The sequence below is a fragment of the Euprymna scolopes genome, chromosome 6, assembly GCF_053919585.1.
Source record: "Euprymna scolopes isolate OS-2025 chromosome 6, ASM5391958v1, whole genome shotgun sequence".
Lineage (NCBI taxonomy): Eukaryota > Metazoa > Mollusca > Cephalopoda > Sepiida > Sepiolidae > Euprymna > Euprymna scolopes.
This window is the reverse complement of record NC_136487.1, coordinates 129,147,706-129,165,580: the sequence shown is the minus strand read 5'-3', so window position 1 is coordinate 129,165,580 and position 17,875 is coordinate 129,147,706. Positions and strand designations below refer to the sequence as shown.

The following is a 17,875-nucleotide window of genomic DNA, read 5'->3' as shown; positions in this document are numbered from 1 at the left end:
GGAAGATGACATTTCCATTGTGTGATGGTACACACAAAGATATTTCTGTAGTTTTATTTTTTTAAATTAGGTTGAATTCAAAATAAGAACCTAAATGTATTTATCTGAACACTTTACTGCACTTTCACGGTATTATCACTCATCAGAAGTGCATCAATCTAAGTTCTAATGTTTGTATTAATGGCAAGCATTAGCAACCAGTTAGAGACACATCTGATGATCGTGCAGTAACTGCAGTAAAGTGCGAAGCACATTTTTATTATTAATATAACTAATAGGATATTGAGCTCTAAGTTTAATTTAGTTATATTCTGATTTTGAGTGTTTGTTATTCCAAAATAGAAAAACAAAAAGGATTCTTGAAAATAAGGATTGACACCCACATCTTCAAACAATTCTTAAATATAAAAACGTTGTCCCTCCGTTATATATAAAAAAAAATAAATAAAATAAAAAACGAATTGTGTTTGTATTCTTCACAAAGGGTTTCGTACCGAAAATATTAAATTTTTCACTTTCCATATAATAATCGTTTGTGACAGTACAATCAACATCTAATAAGGTCGTACGGTCACAGACACTGGCTTGGACCACCAATAACAACACAACCACTACCATTATAAAAAGGAAAAAAAAAAAAAAACATCTGGTCAAATTTCAAACAGAGAAAAGTTATTTTTTCAGTCCAAATTTCATTTCAGTTCTTGATGGAAAATTTTTTGTTTTCGGTTTAATTTTTTATTTTTAGCACTGGTTAATCTTTCACAGGTAATAATCATCTATAATAATAATTAAAAAAAAAAATTTTTAATCAAATTTATTTTGGGTGGGTTTCCTTTTTCCAATTTTCTTTTTTTGCTATATTTTTGCAAAAATTTAAAAATATTACATTTTTTTTCCTTTTAATTCTTTGGACAAAACCACAATTATTATCTTTTTAAATTAATAATTTTCTAATCCATCTTTAACGATGAGATTTTTTTTTTTTTTTTCATAATTAAAAAAAAAACAAAAAAAAAAACGGTTTTTAATATATATTTTTTCGTACATATCCACAGATCTTTCATATCCAATAATTTGAAAAGTCATTATTTTACGAGTTTCCTCATCCAACCATCACCCACGCAATTCTTTCAGGTCAACAATGCATTTCTCAAAAATCATTTAAATGTGTAAAATATACATAAATGGCCCAAATGGACTCACAAAAATTATAAAGATAATTGTTCATAATGAAATAAAAGAAATTTTTCATATTGAACAATGGAACCCAGCCTTTTAACATTTTCATCTCCAACCATCAACTGATTGCAAATAACGGTTCAATGTGCATGGTAAATTACAGATTTCACATCTCCAAAAATTGGTTATTAACCGATGCTTTGCAATCCATTGATCATTTTGAAATTGTCAGCCAGCTTCATGACAAGTTGAAATTTTGTTATTTCTTCAGTCTGCACAAAATCATTGTCATAAATATCATTTACAAGACTTGTTGGATGCATTCTAAGAATGCAGCGACCATTTTCTTTCTAGGCCGATTATGAGAATTTGTTAGCTAACATATTTGTTTTTAATTTTTTTGTTTTGTATTTGCGTGTATGTGTTAAGGAGGATGTAAAGTGGAGGATAAGAATATTTTTTCTTTTATATTTTATTCCAAAACGGAAGAGGAAAAAACTCCTCATCCAATGCCCATGTTCCAGCTCCTCTCCAAAAAAAAAAAAAAAAAAAAAAAAATCCAAATTATTTTTTGGATTTCATAATTAATCCATGTCGAATCTGGTTGAAATATTTTTCCTTTTCTTTTCCCATTTTTTTTTTTTTTTTTTTTTTTTTAAGAGGTTCAGATTATTACTTCTGTCATGAGAGCAGATGAAAGAAATTATATAAGAAAAACTGATCACCAATTTCAACAGATGCCTTTTGTTCAAATTTAATTGTGCCAAGCATAGATGGATAGTGGTCTTGTTAAAAATCATTTCATATCTAAAAAAAAAAAAAAAAAAAAAAAAAAAAATTAAAATTGCCTTCCTTAAAGAAACAAAAAGATTACAATCATACAGACATGTTTGCTTTCATTCAGATTTTCCCCATCAACATTTTGCTTATGGAAGGAAATATTTTAGTGTTCTCCTTTTCTTTGCATTAAATTATTTTTTATTATTCATTTGTAAAGGAAATATTTTCAAACTATATTTCCATTTTCTTTTTGCGGTTGTTAAATTCTTGATATTAAATAATTTTCATTTTTTTTTTTTTCTGACTTTCCATAATTATCTCTCCTTGCCAGCCTGTTGAGAAAAGAAATGTTTCGTCACCAGGTGTCCCGGGAGATGAACCAGCAGAAGGAGCTGGATTAAGAGAAGAAAGGGGGGATTAACTTTAGTTTCCATAAAAAAGTCGCTTGATTTCATTGCCATGTTTATGAAACATCTAATTAGCAACAATAATAAAGAGTCAGGCGGCAGCATCTTCATTTATCCTTCTCCATCTTTTATCCTTTGTCCTCCATCCCGTCTGGGCTTTGTGTAAGGGGGAAAAATATTTCTCAATTTCCACCTTTAAAAATTTCACGTGGTTTTATTTTTTTGTTTTTTTTTTGTTTTTGTTTTCTATTTTAAAAAAATATGTTTCTTTTTCTGTGTTTTAGTTCCATTTGAATGTCGGAAGGAGCGTCTCGATTAAAACCGATCGAAGGAAAAAATCTGCGGTAAAACAAAATGTCTCGCATTTCTGCTGTTGCTGCTGCTGCTTCATCTTTTCCCTTCATTACAGTCTTTATTTTTTTCACCTTTTTGAAACATTCTTTGTTTGAAAACGCGACATACATATATGTATATACATATCTCTCTAAATATTGAAAAGAAAAAGAAAAAAAGAAAGAAACCATCTATATGCATATATGTATATATCACATGTGCATGGGTGCAATAGTAGTCAAAGTATAACCTCATCACGTAACACTGACACCACTGTCTGAAGGACTCTCAATCTTAACTGTGTCGTTAATGGGAACTTCTTCTGGATTGGCATTGTCTCGCCCTTCCTGCCAAGCTTTGAGTCGGTGCAGCGGAAGTGACAGTATTCCGGAGAGGGTTAACATAGCACCACTCATGTAGAAAGTTGCATTCACGTTGCCGGTCACATCTTTCAGATAACCTGCGGAGGGAAAGAAAGAAACTGTAAGAATTCAAGGGCATTTATATAGTATAGGGCATCAGTAAAAATTGGGTGCTTCTATATTATAACAATAAATATTAAATTTCAAGTAAAACAAATGATACCTACAAAATGCTCATGTTACAAATAGTAACATATCCAAAAATTATGGAAAACAATGCAGAAAAATAGTTATCCATAAAAAAAAAAAAAAAAAAACACTTGTAAAATCTTGTGATTCAGTTTCAAAATCTACTAATTTGAATTGGCAAGTTAATTAAGTTTTCAATTTCTCACAAATTCAATCAGTTATTTTTTTATAAAAAACGTTAAAAATCAAAACAGTTAAAAAAAACTTATTTTTTAAAAATTCACAAATTATGTATCTACTAGCGTAGGTGCTCGGCATTGCCTGGGTGTTTAGAGGTGTGTGTTGAGAAAAAAAAAAAATTTTTTTTAAGTGGTAGTAGGCAGGCAGTACCGTGAAGGAGGAAAAGAATGTATAAAAAAAAAAAAAGTGACGTCTGCCATTGCGTGCATTGCCAAACTGGAAGTGGTGAAGGTTTAAATTAAGGCTAGTCAATTGAAAAGAGGGGATGACTTCCAAAAATATATGCGAAAAAAGCGACCCCTGTCTGTAGAAAAGTGCCCAGTTGAAGGTGAAGGAATTAATGTTTTCTGCCAATTTTTCGATATTTGTCATTCAAAGTGCCTTCAAAACAATATCAATCTTGTGAAAATCCGTCACCTCTGTTAAAAGTTTTAGGCAGACATACATACCTACATTTAAACAGACAGGTGAGATTTATATTATAGACTAGCGGTGTGCCCGGCATTGCCTGAGTGTTTGGAGGTGTAAAAAAAAAAAAAATAGTGTTAGTAGGCAAGCAAGCTCGAACCCGTGATGCGAAGTCAGAAAAGAAGGTGAAAGAAAAGCTGAGATCTTACCGCTACGCGAAGACAATAGGAAGTGAAAAGCGTTCAAATTTATCGATGTCAATCCAAAAATTGACTTGAAGTGAATAAGTTAAGAATCATGCAGATGCAGAAATGAACGTTGGCTGTAGGCCAGTTTCTGCGTCCCCACAGTGTTGGGGAAAACCAGCTACACCCAAGAAGGGGAGCCCTCCAAATGAATAGCAATTGTTTGATATGAAGGGTTTCCCCAACATTGATCAAAGCTAATTGCGTTTCTGGAGGTCCCAGCCGGAAACTCAGACGGCCTACTTCGTTCCAATTAGTTTCGCTTTTATACGAAAAAAACCAACAAACACGCGAAAGGACGGAATAGAGGGAATTTTATAAAAGTCGATAAAAATAATGTAGAGACAATGTTCATTCGCAAATCATATATATTATAATCTAGGGAGTATATAAAAAGTTCTCCAAAACAGTAACCCTCTCGAGACCCCCCCCCCAAGCCTTTCGCAGACATAAAACTGCACGCATCACTTTTGCTTTTTATATATATATATATATATATATATATTTATTAGCAGAAGGGGGGTACTCGGTGTTGCCTGGGTGTTTGGAGGTGTGTGTTAGAAAAAAAAAAAAAAAAAAAAAACATGTTGGCCGGTGTTTGGAGGTGTACCTATTTACTATGCCTCCCCACGGGACAGAGTTAGACACCAGGGTCGTTTTTTAACGTGGAGAAAAGGTACAAAAATAAAAATTGTCTCAGTCGTGAAGGATTTCTCCCCCACTGAAAGAGAACAAGAAATGGAAGTGCAGCATCTGAAGAACAGATACTACACTTTGATCTTGTCCTGAAGGCCAATGGAGGTGTAAAAGAAAAAAGTTTTAGTAGGAAGGTAGACTTAAACCCCGAAGCCTTGACGCAAAGGTGGAAACGAAAAGGAAAAAAGCCAGGCACCTAACTATCTCTGCCATGAGGGGAGAGGAATTGATAAGCGTGTTCAGTAAAGGCTTATAAAGCGAAATATACAGGTGCGAGGAAGTGGCGTGGTGTTTGACCTCGTTTTGCGCTGCAAGCCAGTTACTGTTTCCCCCCGCTTTTCGAAGACACGGCAAGCTGGTAAAAGTCGGGCAAATTAAATAGAAAGGCGACCCCCATTGCTAAGTCGTAGATATCATTTAGACGTGACATAAAAAGTTTTAAGAACGAGCGACTCCCGAGAAGGCCAACAAAAAAAGCCTTTTGCAGACATACACAAAAAGCGAACATACATAGTTTCAACGGAGTTACTTTCTCTTTTGCTTACATCACATGACCTAATATGTCTGACCTAGCACGTAACCTTATCAGAACTGTTTTTATGAATTATTTTTTTTTTACCTCATCATTTTCTATAATTTTTGGATCTGATACTATTTGCGACAATTACGTAAGTAGCATTTGTTCTACTTGAAATTCAACATTTTTTTTTCGTTATAATATACACGCACCAAAACTTGTATTTTCACAGGTGAAAATTGCAGTTCAAAATAAATTAGCAGGAAAACATCTTGATATATTTATGGATCAGACAAAAAGTATCTACACCAACAATTAGGGAAAATTTATATTTATGGATCAGACAAAAAGTATATACACCAACAATTAGGGAAAATTTATCAAGTAAAATTTTTTTAAAATAATCAATTTTATCATAGCCACTATTGATAAGAGTAGAAATCCTTTAAACTAAGGGGAGATAAGTCTCTCATTTAACCAAATAATAGTGAATAACAGATTAGCAAAATGCTGCTTTAAAATCATACTTGATAATTTTTTGCAAGTTTTCATGAGGATATTTATTTTTTACTTAAGTATATCAAAGAGTTTTTAATTGGAGTACAATTTTCACCTATTCCGCATACTGTATAAATACCAAATACGTTTTTTAAATCGTGAATAACAAATAAAAAAGAAACATGGGCGGAAAGATCGACATCACTGACGGAGAGATCAGGTTTCAATTCCTAACTAGTTCAAAATATTTTTCTGATTTCTCAATCATTAAATGTACTGTTGTATTTATATCATTATCATAGAATTTGTATATGCATCTCTATATACCACACACACACATGTAAATTAAATGGCAAGTCATTACTTCTATATAATTTAGGTAGTTATTTTGAGCTCGTCATATCATTGACTAGAATCATCTTTATTCCATAGTCTGGCAATGGCCTTCCTCTTCTCTGGTTTAGTTCGGTTAGCATACCAACAAATCTTAACCTTCTCCCTTTCAGCACTTATGGTTGTTTATTATTTCATCCCTAGGATTGCTCAACATTCTTATATAGGTACTATCTAGCCTTTTGCACATTTTATTTGTGTCTGACTTTCTACCTCATATGATCAAACAATGTCAACTGTCAATCTGAAGAACTGGATTTTGTGTTCTTCCAATTTTGATTTCCAAATCTTACCTAACTTGGTTAGTGCGTTCCATGTGAGTGCAATATGAACTTCATGTCTTTTTTAGCTATTTACAATCCATAGAAAAATATATCCAAGATTATACACCTGTTTCTATTTCTAATAAGTAAATTTAAAATAAAAACAATATATTAATAAAAATAAAAAAATGAATAAAAATTTTTAAAAATTAAAAAAAAATATAAAATAAATTAAAATAAAAATAAAAGTAAAAACAAAAATTAAAAATAAATAAAAATACATGAAAATAAATAAAATCACAAATAAATAAAATCACAAATAAATGAAAAATAAAAATAAATGAAAAATAAAAATAAATGAAAAATAAAAATAAATGAAAAATAAAAATAAATGAAAAATAAAAATAAATGAAAAATAAAAATAACTAAAAATAAAAATAACTAAAAATAAAAATAACTAAAAATAAAAATAACTAAAAATAAAAATAACTAAAAATAAAAATAACTAAAAATAAAAATAACTAAAAATAAAAATAACTAAAAATAAAAATAACTAAAAATAAAAATAACTAAAAATAAAAATAACTAAAAATAAAAATAACTAAAAATAAAAATAACTAAAAATAAAAACTAAAAATAAAAACTAAAAATAAAAATAACTAAAAATAAAAATAACTAAAAATAAAAATAACTAAAAATAAAAATAACTAAAAATAAAAATAACTAAAAATAAAAATAACTAAAAATAAAAATAACTAAAAATAAAAATAACTAAAAATAAAAATAACTAAAAATAAAAATAACTAAAAATAAAAATAACTAAAAATAAAAATAACTAAAAATAAAAATAACTAAAAATAAAAATAACTAAAAATAAAAATAACTAAAAATAAAAATAACTAAAAATAAAAATAACTAAAAATAAAAATAACTAAAAATAAAAATAACTAAAAATAAAAATAACTAAAAATAAAAATAACTAAAAATAAAAATAACTAAAAATAAAAATAACTAAAAATAAAAATAACTAAAAATAAAAATAACTAAAAATAAAAATAACTAAAAATAAAAATAACTAAAAATAAAAATAACTAAAAATAAAAATAACTAAAAATAAAAATAACTAAAAATAAAAATAACAAACAAATAAAAATAACAAACAAATAAAAATAACAAACAAATAAAAATAACAAACAAATAAAAATATCAAACAAATAAAAATATCAAACAAATAAAAATAACAAACAAATAAAAATAATAAATTTATAATAAAATAATATTTAATAAAAATTAAACAAAAATAATTCTAATAAGTAAAGATACATATTTTTAATTACACAAAAAGAATGTATTGAAAGATTGATTTCACTCAAAAATTCATTAAAGTTGAACAAGTAGTAGTAGTGATTGTGACCTACAGTGTCATAGTTATGTAGTTTTCATAAACAACTATAATATAGAGTTATATATTCTGAATGTGCAAGTCTTCAGAATCATATTCGAAATCAGAAAAAAATAACTCTCCCATTGTTATGGAATTCTTAAATTGCATTTATGAATTTAACAATGCGAGTGTTATTGATTCTTTTTTTTTTTTTTTCTGACGTTTTTGGACATTACTTTTGGACCTTTGAAAAGTTGCATTTATGGAAAACCCAGGATATATAACTGTTATCATTGTTCATGTGCCGATGAATAGTCTGTCAAGTTTTTTAGTTTTCTTTTTTTTTTTTTTTTTTTTGAAGTGAATAAAGACATGGATACTGGAATCTAACATTTTATTATATATATATATATATATATATATATATATATATGATACAATGAGGACATAATAAAAAAACTATACTTTTGATACTACCAAATATACAGCCCCACCGAAGATCCGGCCTCTCATCAGCACGAATTCATGGCCACCAGAACTGGTAAAAGAAGAAGTTACCAATAAGTGATCAGAGTTATATGCAATGTTGCATCTGGCATGTGAAATAGTTTGAAACAAAAGTCAAATTGTTTGCTTACCTCCAAGAGGGGATCCTGCCATCGAGGCTATTCCTTGGAAAAGAATCAGCAAGCCAAAAGAATTTGTTAGTCGATCGAGACCAATTAGTTCTACCAAAAGGATTGACCGCAAAGATACAAATGCCGCTGAAAATGGAGAAAGAAATGACGGTTGAATACATAGTTTTTGTAAAAGTTTGTGATGCTAGCTCCAAAATCTAAACAGGTAATGAATGTTCCCATAAAAAGGAGTCCCTTTTGCACTAGTCATTGGGGATAGAGTTTTCTCAAAGTAAAGTCTGCAGGATAATGTAGACACTATTCCAGCGATAATGGATACTCGTGTCAATTGAGACTATGATGGCATATATGATGTTTATATTTTAAACGCTTAGTTTTATTTTACTTCAGTCGAAGTTCTCAGAGATCAAGGGGCCCACAACCAGGGGCTAACACTTGAACTTTATATGAGATACATAGATATTCGAATGTTCCATTTAAGTCTTTATCTCTCAAACACTGAGTTAGTAAAGAATTGAGAACATAATTTTCCTCTCCCCAATTAATCATTTTTATACGTTGTAGTATATCTTTCATGTTGGTCTCTTGGTCTTACTGGATTCCAGGACAAGAATTTATCTTGTCTGGTGGAGTATCCAGCTTTGTGCTATTACTTGAGGTAATATCACTTGGAGAAGGTGCACCATTCCCCAGAAAAGCTGTGGAGTAGCCATAGTGAGGAGATCTTATTTGGGCAGCGAATATTATGTGATTTTGAATATTTGGTCAGGGTTTACTTCTATGGAAAAAGTATCCTCATGCCAGATTGTTCTGACAACCCCTGTACAGAGAGACCTTAGACACTCGAGGACAGTGTCTAGTAGGCATTCAAGCTCTCTCCTGTCTAGTAAGCATTCAAGTTTCTCTCTTAGCAGAGTGAAATGTGATATGTTGGATCATGCAAATAATTGTTTCCCATAATCAATGATATGCAAATAAAGTTATTTGAACAAGTCATTTTTTTATGATCAGTAAAATAAAAAGGACTATTTGCAGTTTTGCATTACATTTCTACACTTGATACTGTTAAAGAGAGAGAGTGTTTTTACAGTGTATGTGTGGTAGACTCCAAAGTAAAACATTGTTCGGGATACTTGGAAAAGTTTTGTTTTTATTTTCTAAGTTGAGGTTTCTCCTCACAATAATCTGACAAAACTTTGCGAGATCTTTGGATTTTTTGTGAATCCCGTTTGCAGTCTCATTTGAAATGCAGAGGACAAGTTTCACCTTCCAAAATTATTAGGCATTTTAATTAAACCTTTCAAAATCATTAATGGCATTATTATTGTATGGCAGCCATTTTTATATCTCTTCAATGTTAGAATTTATTGGATGCTCTTTTAGTCTTTATTTCTTTACTTAAAAAAAAAAAAAAAAAAATTCTCAACTAGTATTATGCGTGCTTATCCACAAGCGATTCAGAAACCAATTTATAGTCTTCATATCCACAGGCATGTGTTTGTGCTAATCTTATTTCTCTGCATCGTTTCTATTTCATTTTGCCATTTCATGAGTGGTCGGAACATCTAGTGGTTGTTGATCACCCTGTCTATTTAACTTAGATAAATATAACTTCTCATGCATGAATGACGCTAGGAAACTTTTGAGCTTTCTTCAAGGTTTTATTGAAAAGAATGGACTTGAGAGAGACTACATAACTAAAACCACTTATTTCTTAATTTTCTAACTTGCTCTTAAAAAATGAGCAACACAATACACAGAGCCTTGGGGTAACATTCAGCTTAAATTATTTGGGTTTGTATTATAATACACAGAGGTACGAAAAAATTGTCAGAAAAAGAAAAAAAAAAAAGCAAACTGAAAAAAACAACAAATTAAAATTTTCAAACTTACCAATTCCGAAACCGTAAATTCCACTGTAAATATTCAGGGTAGTCTGATCTTTCAGAAATGGACAAAACACGGTGGCTAGACCAACCACAATTAACGCAGTATTGTTAATGTGAAGAGCGCCAAAAACCGGTCGGTCAGCAAGAAAGCCAGACAGAAGACGTCCGATAATGTTCGTAACACCACTGACCGACACCAGGTAAGAAGAGGCTTGAGTATCCATGCCCACTTGCTTTGCTAATGTTGGCAGGTAAAACAACGGGATAAAAAAACCTGTACAGAAGAAAAGAAAGATTATGTATTATTGGCTAAAGATACATTACCTGAAAGTAATTTTTTTAAACTCCTCAGCCTAACGTAAACAGGAGTTGGAACAGATACATTGAAATCATCGCCAAAGCTGCAGCAAAGAAGGTGGGTTCTCTCTACCATGCTAGAAAGCTACTTACGCCTGAAAGTATCCTGTACCTCGATAAGGCTACTATTCGCCCATGTATTGAGTATTGTCAGATTTGGCCTGGTGCATCTGCTAACTAGTCTCTCAATCCTGAACAGGGTTCAAAAGATAGTCACCAACCTGATAGGTTCTGAACTATCATCTAAGCTTCAGCCTCTGTCCTATCGATGAAATATTGCATTCCTCTGCCTGTTCTACAAGTATTATAATGGTGAATTCTGCGACGAACTACAAGCCCTTGTACCCCCTCAATGTAAATAGCCCCGTCAAACCCGATAAGCAACAAAGTCCCACCTTTACACAGTAGAGATCCCTAGATGTAAGAAAGCCTTTTACTCTAATAGTTTCTTCTTCAAAAATGCTAGACTTTGGAACTCCCTTCCGGGATTCTGCTTCCCCAACCTTACTAACATGTAGGAGTTCAAGTGTAATGTAAACAAATATCTTGCTGCTCATCTCCCTACATAGTATCCCTGCAACTTATATCCTCAATAGAAACTCCTACATCAAATTGGTACTGTGCCTTGTTTGGGGTGAAAATGGAATTTAAAAAAAAACAAAAAAAAACACATGTTATTAATCATGCTATCAAAACATAATAGTATTTACACACACGGTATATCATAATGAATAATGCTGTAATATGTATGTGTGTGTATATATATTTTTTTACTTGCCTCCCCACGAGGACAGAGTTAGATATGAGGTCAGTTTTTAAGAGGGGGGGGCAGCTCCCCAAAAAGGGGTACTCTGGTTAGTAACAAAAATAAAAAATGTATCAGTCATAAAGGATTTCTCCTCCATTAAACCGTTGGACGATTGGTCCACCTCCATGTTTTCCACTGAAGCTAAGGGATACCTTTTTTTGTGTAGAGATGCAGCTGGACTGACAGTAGATTTATTACCTAACCTCATATTGAAAACATTTTTAATTTTGCTTTCAAGGTAAAATTTGTAAACATATTTGAAATTTATATATTTAATTGGAATTCATTAACGAGATGAATATTATTTATTTATTGCAAACTATTATCCTCATCTTTCTTAGTTGTTCGGCCAACTATTCCTCTGGCTTCATCAGGTGGTAACCGCGATAGGATAGGAACTCTAAATCTCCTAACTGTATTCTCAGCAATTACCGCCTTCCATAGTTGTTGTCTCATCACGTTTTTGGCCAAGTAAGCCTCTGGACTGCTTTGGGCAGGATTGAAACCGCTACCTTCTCACCTGGAACCGTAGAGATTCAATGTCAAAGTTAGGAGATTCTGAGTTCCTATCCAGTTGTGATTACCACCTGGCGAAGGCCAGAGGAATAGTTGGCCGAAATGATGTGAAACAACAACCAAGAAAAATGAGAATAATAGTTTGCAATAAATAAATTATTTTAAATTGTCTTTGCAAATCAAGCACAACTCCATAATGCTGGAGAAATACCAAGAATCTATAATAAGTTGATGTCTGTATGACCGGCTAAAACTGAAACAACAAAAATATGCATAAAGTTGGTCATTTCTTCATCTAAGTTGCCCGGAATGAATAATATCTAAAATTTAGAAAACTTATTCTTTGACCTTATACTGGTATAAATTTTACCCATTGTTTTCCCAGCCAGATTATGAGCTAAAGGGAATTCTACTTTTTTAATCAAGGAGATTAATTCTCTTATGTGGATTTGTTCCTCAAAAAATCTATAAGAATGAGTTCTATGTGTGTGTCTATATATAGGAATTAGACACAGGTAAGAAGAGGGAGGGTTAAACCGTGGGTGGGAGGAAAAAAAGAGGAAGGTAAAGAAGATATAGAACTTTTAATAGAAATATGGTAAACTTTTGCTCTGGGAAACACCAGGAAGCCTTGCTAGTAGCCCAGACATTGATATTTTCAAAGGTTTTATCTCATACATTGAATTGCACTCGTCCAATATATACAATCGATTTGCACGAAAGTTGATTAGAACATAAAACTCCCAATCAGAAAGAATACATCTATCATAAATTATTGTCCTGAACAAGTTTGGTTTTGTACTCTCTGTGCATTTATATTAAAGAAATTGCAGTACAAATCTATGTCAAAATTAAAAGAACAATGACATTCTCCAAATCAAAATTATAATTAAAAAATAAAAATAAAAATAAGTTGCGATTCTTACAAGTACAAGATGTCTTCAATAAGTTTCTGGACTTTTTTTTTTCATATGAACACTTATTAATAGTAAACACATGAAACACTAGTCCTCAAAGTAATCTCCTCCGACTGCAATGCACTTTTAAACTGGTATAAATTTTACCCATTGTTTTTTTAGCCAGATTATGAGCTAAAAGGGAAGTAATTCCACTTTTTTAATCAAGGAGATTAATTCTCTTATGTGGAGTTGTTCCTCGAAAAATCTATAAAAATGATTTCTGTGTGTGTGTCTATATATAGGAATTAGACACATAGAGAAGAAAGAGGGGTAAGAAGAGGGAGGGTTAAACCCCATGGAAGTCCTCTTGTGGGAGCGTGTCAATGACCCTTGTCACAGCCGCTTTCATCTCAATTGTCTCATAAGGACAGCCCCGAAGGTTTTTCTTTGAGCTTAAGAAATAAGCAAAAGTCACAGCGAGCAAGGTCTGAACAATAGGGAGGTTGAGGAATTGTCTTCATGCCCATCTTGGTCAAATAGTCTAGGACAAGGATAGAGTTGTGGACTGGTGCATTTGCGCAAATCTTCTGCATTTTCAGTTCCTCGCAAATAACTGTGTACAGTTCCCGCACCAACATCAAACTGTGCACTTATTGTCACTATAGACATACGATGGTCCATATCCATAAACTTCTTTATTTGGCCAATTGACTCTGCTGTTCTAATTTCTTTACTCCTCCCACATCTCTCATCATCCCTCACAGACAGCTTACCTTCCTTGAATCTCTTATGCCACTCAAAAACTAATGCTCGATTCATGCAAGACTGTTCAAAAGCAGTCGGAAGCGTTCCACATGTTTCTATGGCAGTTTTTTCAAGTTTAAAACAGAATTTTATTTCATACTAGCGAGGGGTACGGCGTTGCCCGGGTGTTTTTCGGGGTATGTGAAAAAAACCCGAAGCGTTGATGACACGCAGTTGGAAAATAGTAAAGTGCTAAAAAAACAAACAGGTGCGCGTTTTTGATTGACGTGACGGCGATAGGTATTCAGCAGTTACGATTTTGTGCAGGACAGTTTTGAATAAATCGGTTTGTTTGTTTTTAAAAACCCGCTCCCTGTTTATTAGGAGAAGCGAAATGAAAGCTACAGTCTTATATGACGAAGTCGACATTGACCAAACTGGCTCTGGGCCTGTGATTAGAGTCGAGGTTCGCTTTTTTATACCGAAAACCGAATGTAACGCGTGCCGATGCGGGAAATGTGGAATAATTAACGTTTGAAAGTCAATAAAATTAAATAGACAGGCGAGCCCCATGGATAATTCGTAGATATTACAATTTATAGATGATATAAAAAGTTTTAAGTTGTGAAGCAAGCAAGCGCTTCTTTGAAAGAAGCCTTTCGTGGACATCGAGGAAAAGCGAACATACATACACACATACATTTTCGCTTTTATATATATAGATTGTTCTTCTAAAGTGTCTTTACATCCAGACTACATTTTTGAAATTCACTGGCTGTGACAATTAGACTTTAGTAGCGTGTATTCCAATTCCTACTGTAGCTGTTCATTTGAACCCAAAATCATAAAAAATTGGTCATACCGAATTTTACAGAGTCTACGACAATTTTAAATGACTGTACAGAAAAAGTTTGGAAACTTATTGAAGGCATCTCATATTTTAATCTATGATTTGTATTATTTGAATGAGAGTTCTTGCCATGAATGTTATCCTCAAAATGTTTCAGTTGATGTAATCTGTGTATGATAAAGATTAACTCTTGAAATTCAGTTCCAGTTACAACTTTGCAGATGGAAAGACAGTATCAATGTAGAAAGTGTTCCCCATTATAATTCACATGCCTGTTCTACAAGTACTTTAATGGTGAATGCTCTGACAAACTACAAGCACTTGTACCCCCTCGACGTAAATACCACCGACAAGCAGCTAAATCCCAACCCGTCACAGTAGAGATTCCTAGGTGTAAAAAAGCCTTCTACTCTAATAGTTTCTTCCCCAGAACTGCTAGATTTTGGAACTCCCTCCCGGGATTTTGCTTTCTCAACTGTACTGACATGCAGAAGTTCAAGTGTAATGTGAACAAATATCTTGCTACTTATCTCCCTTCATAATATTCCTGCAACTGCCAATAGTAGCCCCCTACTTCAAAGTAGCACTGTGCCTTATTTGGGGTGAAAATTGAATAAAATTAAAAAAATAAAAAATTTTAAACCCATAATATTAAAAGTTTTTATGGCATTTCTAATTTATTAAATTGTTAGGTGAAAGTACAGAATAATTAACAAAGCTGTCCACATGTTAAAAATGACGGTAAAAGTGCAATGGGGTATCAACTGAAGGCTTACCTTTTAAGTTGATTACGAGTAGGTTGAAAAGAAAATGCCTTTCGGAATAACACTCCCACCCCAACCTACCGCAAGAACGGCTTTTGTAATAAACACCCTTTGCAGGCTAAACAACTAGTGCACATTGACCGTTGTCAGGTGCTTCCCCAGTGCACTTTCACCAATTGACTTTCTAAATAATATTATTTTAGCACGGTAATTTATTTTTCTTTTTTTACAAATACTTTTTTCTTTTTTTTTTTTTTAAAGAAAAAAAAATTTTTAAAAACAGTTGATAAATTATATTTTAAAATAGTTATCAAGTTTCACTATGACATCACATTATCAAAGATGATGGAGATAATTATGAAGAGACATTTTGTACATTGACAAAGTTATCCCATCTGCAAAAATTCTAGTACTAAATTTTTGCCGTTACTCTTCAATCTTAAGGTGTTTCTTGATTATCTTTACCGTGAAACTTTGCAATCTTTACAGAATTTCAAATGAATCCTTTATTTAATCCACAAGAGTAGCTTCCCCTTGTTCAAAGTTATTCTCCTGTACCTACAGTAGACGGCGCTGTTTTACAATTTGTCATTGCGCAAAGGGAGACAACTCTCGTTTACTAAGAGATTCGTTCATTTTTTCATCTCATAATTTAGGACGCTCGATCTGACGATATTTTAATAAATCAAAACATTAAAAAAGGTAAAGCTATGACGAATTCTTTTAAATGTAATTAAGTTGATAATACAAAATGTAGTCTGTACGCGACTATTAAGAGAATGGTTTCTGTTTTCATATAATTTATAGGTACAGGCAAAATATAAATGAATAAGCACAGAGGGGGACCTAGTTTTGAAAGCCAATTTATCATAATTTTTTTGTAGGTTTCCAACTACTTTTTGATTTTATTTGAAAGATTAAGGACTAAAGTTAATTTCCAAAAGGAAAAAAATATTTGTACGCGTGAAAAAAAAAAAAAAGTTATTAAAAATGTTTTTACGGCGAGCTAACCAATTCAGCTAAATTTTTGGTACTCTTGCATAATTTGACCTGGATCCTTGTGATTTCCTGTCAAGCCCGGATCGGGCGAGACCGGCAATCATCGGCATCGGCCGAGCGTTGTTCAAATGTTGAACCGCTAATCCGACTTTAGTTTGTAACTGTAAGCAGACGACAATCGAATTGGAAGAAAGTAACTACTGAAAAAAAATTACAGCCATGGGAATAAATCTGTGCATGATTGAAAAACACATGGAAACGCCGATGCAGACAACAATTTCCTTTTGTCGGGAAAAGAAATCGCTTTCTCAAAGAATGGGATGGAACAAATGTTTACTAAAAAAAAAAAAAAAAAAAATTGCGTAAAGGATGGCTTCTCCTGGCGGTGTACCACTGTACCAGTGGTCAGCGTAGACAGTGGGTGTCATTGCGCACAGGATCGTTTTTTGCATGTTCCAATTTGGATATTGCAACAATAGTGAAAATAATCTATTCATGGGCCTTCGAAATGGCGACACTAAAAAATATTAAGAGAGAATGTGGTGTTATATCCGAACACACGTACACGGATTGGAAGAACTTTCTGAGGGAAATTTGTCAGGAGTATTACTAATCTCCGGCAGATAGGAGGCCCAGGGGCACACTGTAGAAATTGACGAATCCTTATTCAACCAAAGAAAACATAACGTTGGGAGAATCCTAGGAGGGTTTTTGGTCACCGTGCCCAAATCGAAACGCTGAAACCCTCCTTCCAATAATAAAAAAAATATATATTCTGCCGGGTATAACAGTCGTGTCCGACTAAAAAAAAAATAAAAAATAAATAAATAAAAAAAATCAATATTTTTGATAAAAAAAAAAAAATACTACAATAAATTAAAGAAACATATTTGTTTTTTTTTTTAAAAAGGTAGGTTTCTTGTTATTATTTGAAACTTTTAAGGGTTTTTTTTTTTCTGTTTTGCTTTGCTTTTTTTCCTTAGCCTGCGTCTGTTACGCCACTCAGTTGTAACCGATGATTGCCGGTCTCACCCGATCCGGGCTTGACAGGAAATCACGAGGATCCGGGTAAAATTATGCAAGAGTATCAAATTTTTAATTCATTATAAAAATCCTTTTAGAGATAAATATTAGTTTTCTGGGTTTATTTCGAAGATAATTAGTAAAGTAAAATCCTAAGATATTGAATTAAATTTAAAAAAAAAAACACCTTGTTTGCACAAAAAAATAGCTTAATTAGCCCCAAAACTGAGTATTTTTGCTGTTCACAAAAACGCAACAAACCATACTTTTGGAAATATGGAATATATGGAGACCCAAAATCTGAGACAGTCGAAAAACTGTCTGAGAATGACGTCATGTAATTCTGGGTTTCTTTAACCCCCCACCCCCACCCCCACCCCTCCCAGACGGTCATCTGTACATTTCTTTTGTAAACGTTTATATAAATTTTACCATTTTTTTAAATTTAATTATTTTTTCTGTTCCTGTTTTTAAAATTTTTTTAATTATTG

The 17,875-nt window shown here is 32.2% G+C and overlaps 1 protein-coding gene across 6 annotated transcripts in view; it reads right to left on the bottom strand.

Annotated features, from left to right (window-relative positions):
- Positions 1–2,204: 2,204 nt before the first annotated feature.
- The window catches only part of LOC145277957 (putative monocarboxylate transporter 5), a 129,844-nt gene continuing 114,173 nt past the window's right edge, over positions 2,205–17,875 (bottom strand). For 3 of the 6 annotated variants that reach the window (XM_080130072.1, XM_080130073.1, XM_080130074.1), the window contains 3 exons: positions 10,429–10,698; positions 8,536–8,661; positions 2,205–3,162 (listed from right to left, as the gene is read on the bottom strand). In XM_080130072.1, coding sequence (XP_079986198.1) covers positions 2,957–3,162; positions 8,536–8,661; positions 10,429–10,698 — 602 coding nt within the window. In that variant the 3' untranslated portion in view covers positions 2,205–2,956. Of the gene's footprint in view, positions 3,163–8,362; positions 8,436–8,535; positions 8,662–10,428; positions 10,699–17,875 lie in introns of all 6 variants that reach the window. The other 3 variants (XM_080130078.1, XM_080130075.1, XM_080130077.1) reach the window with 2 other exon arrangements.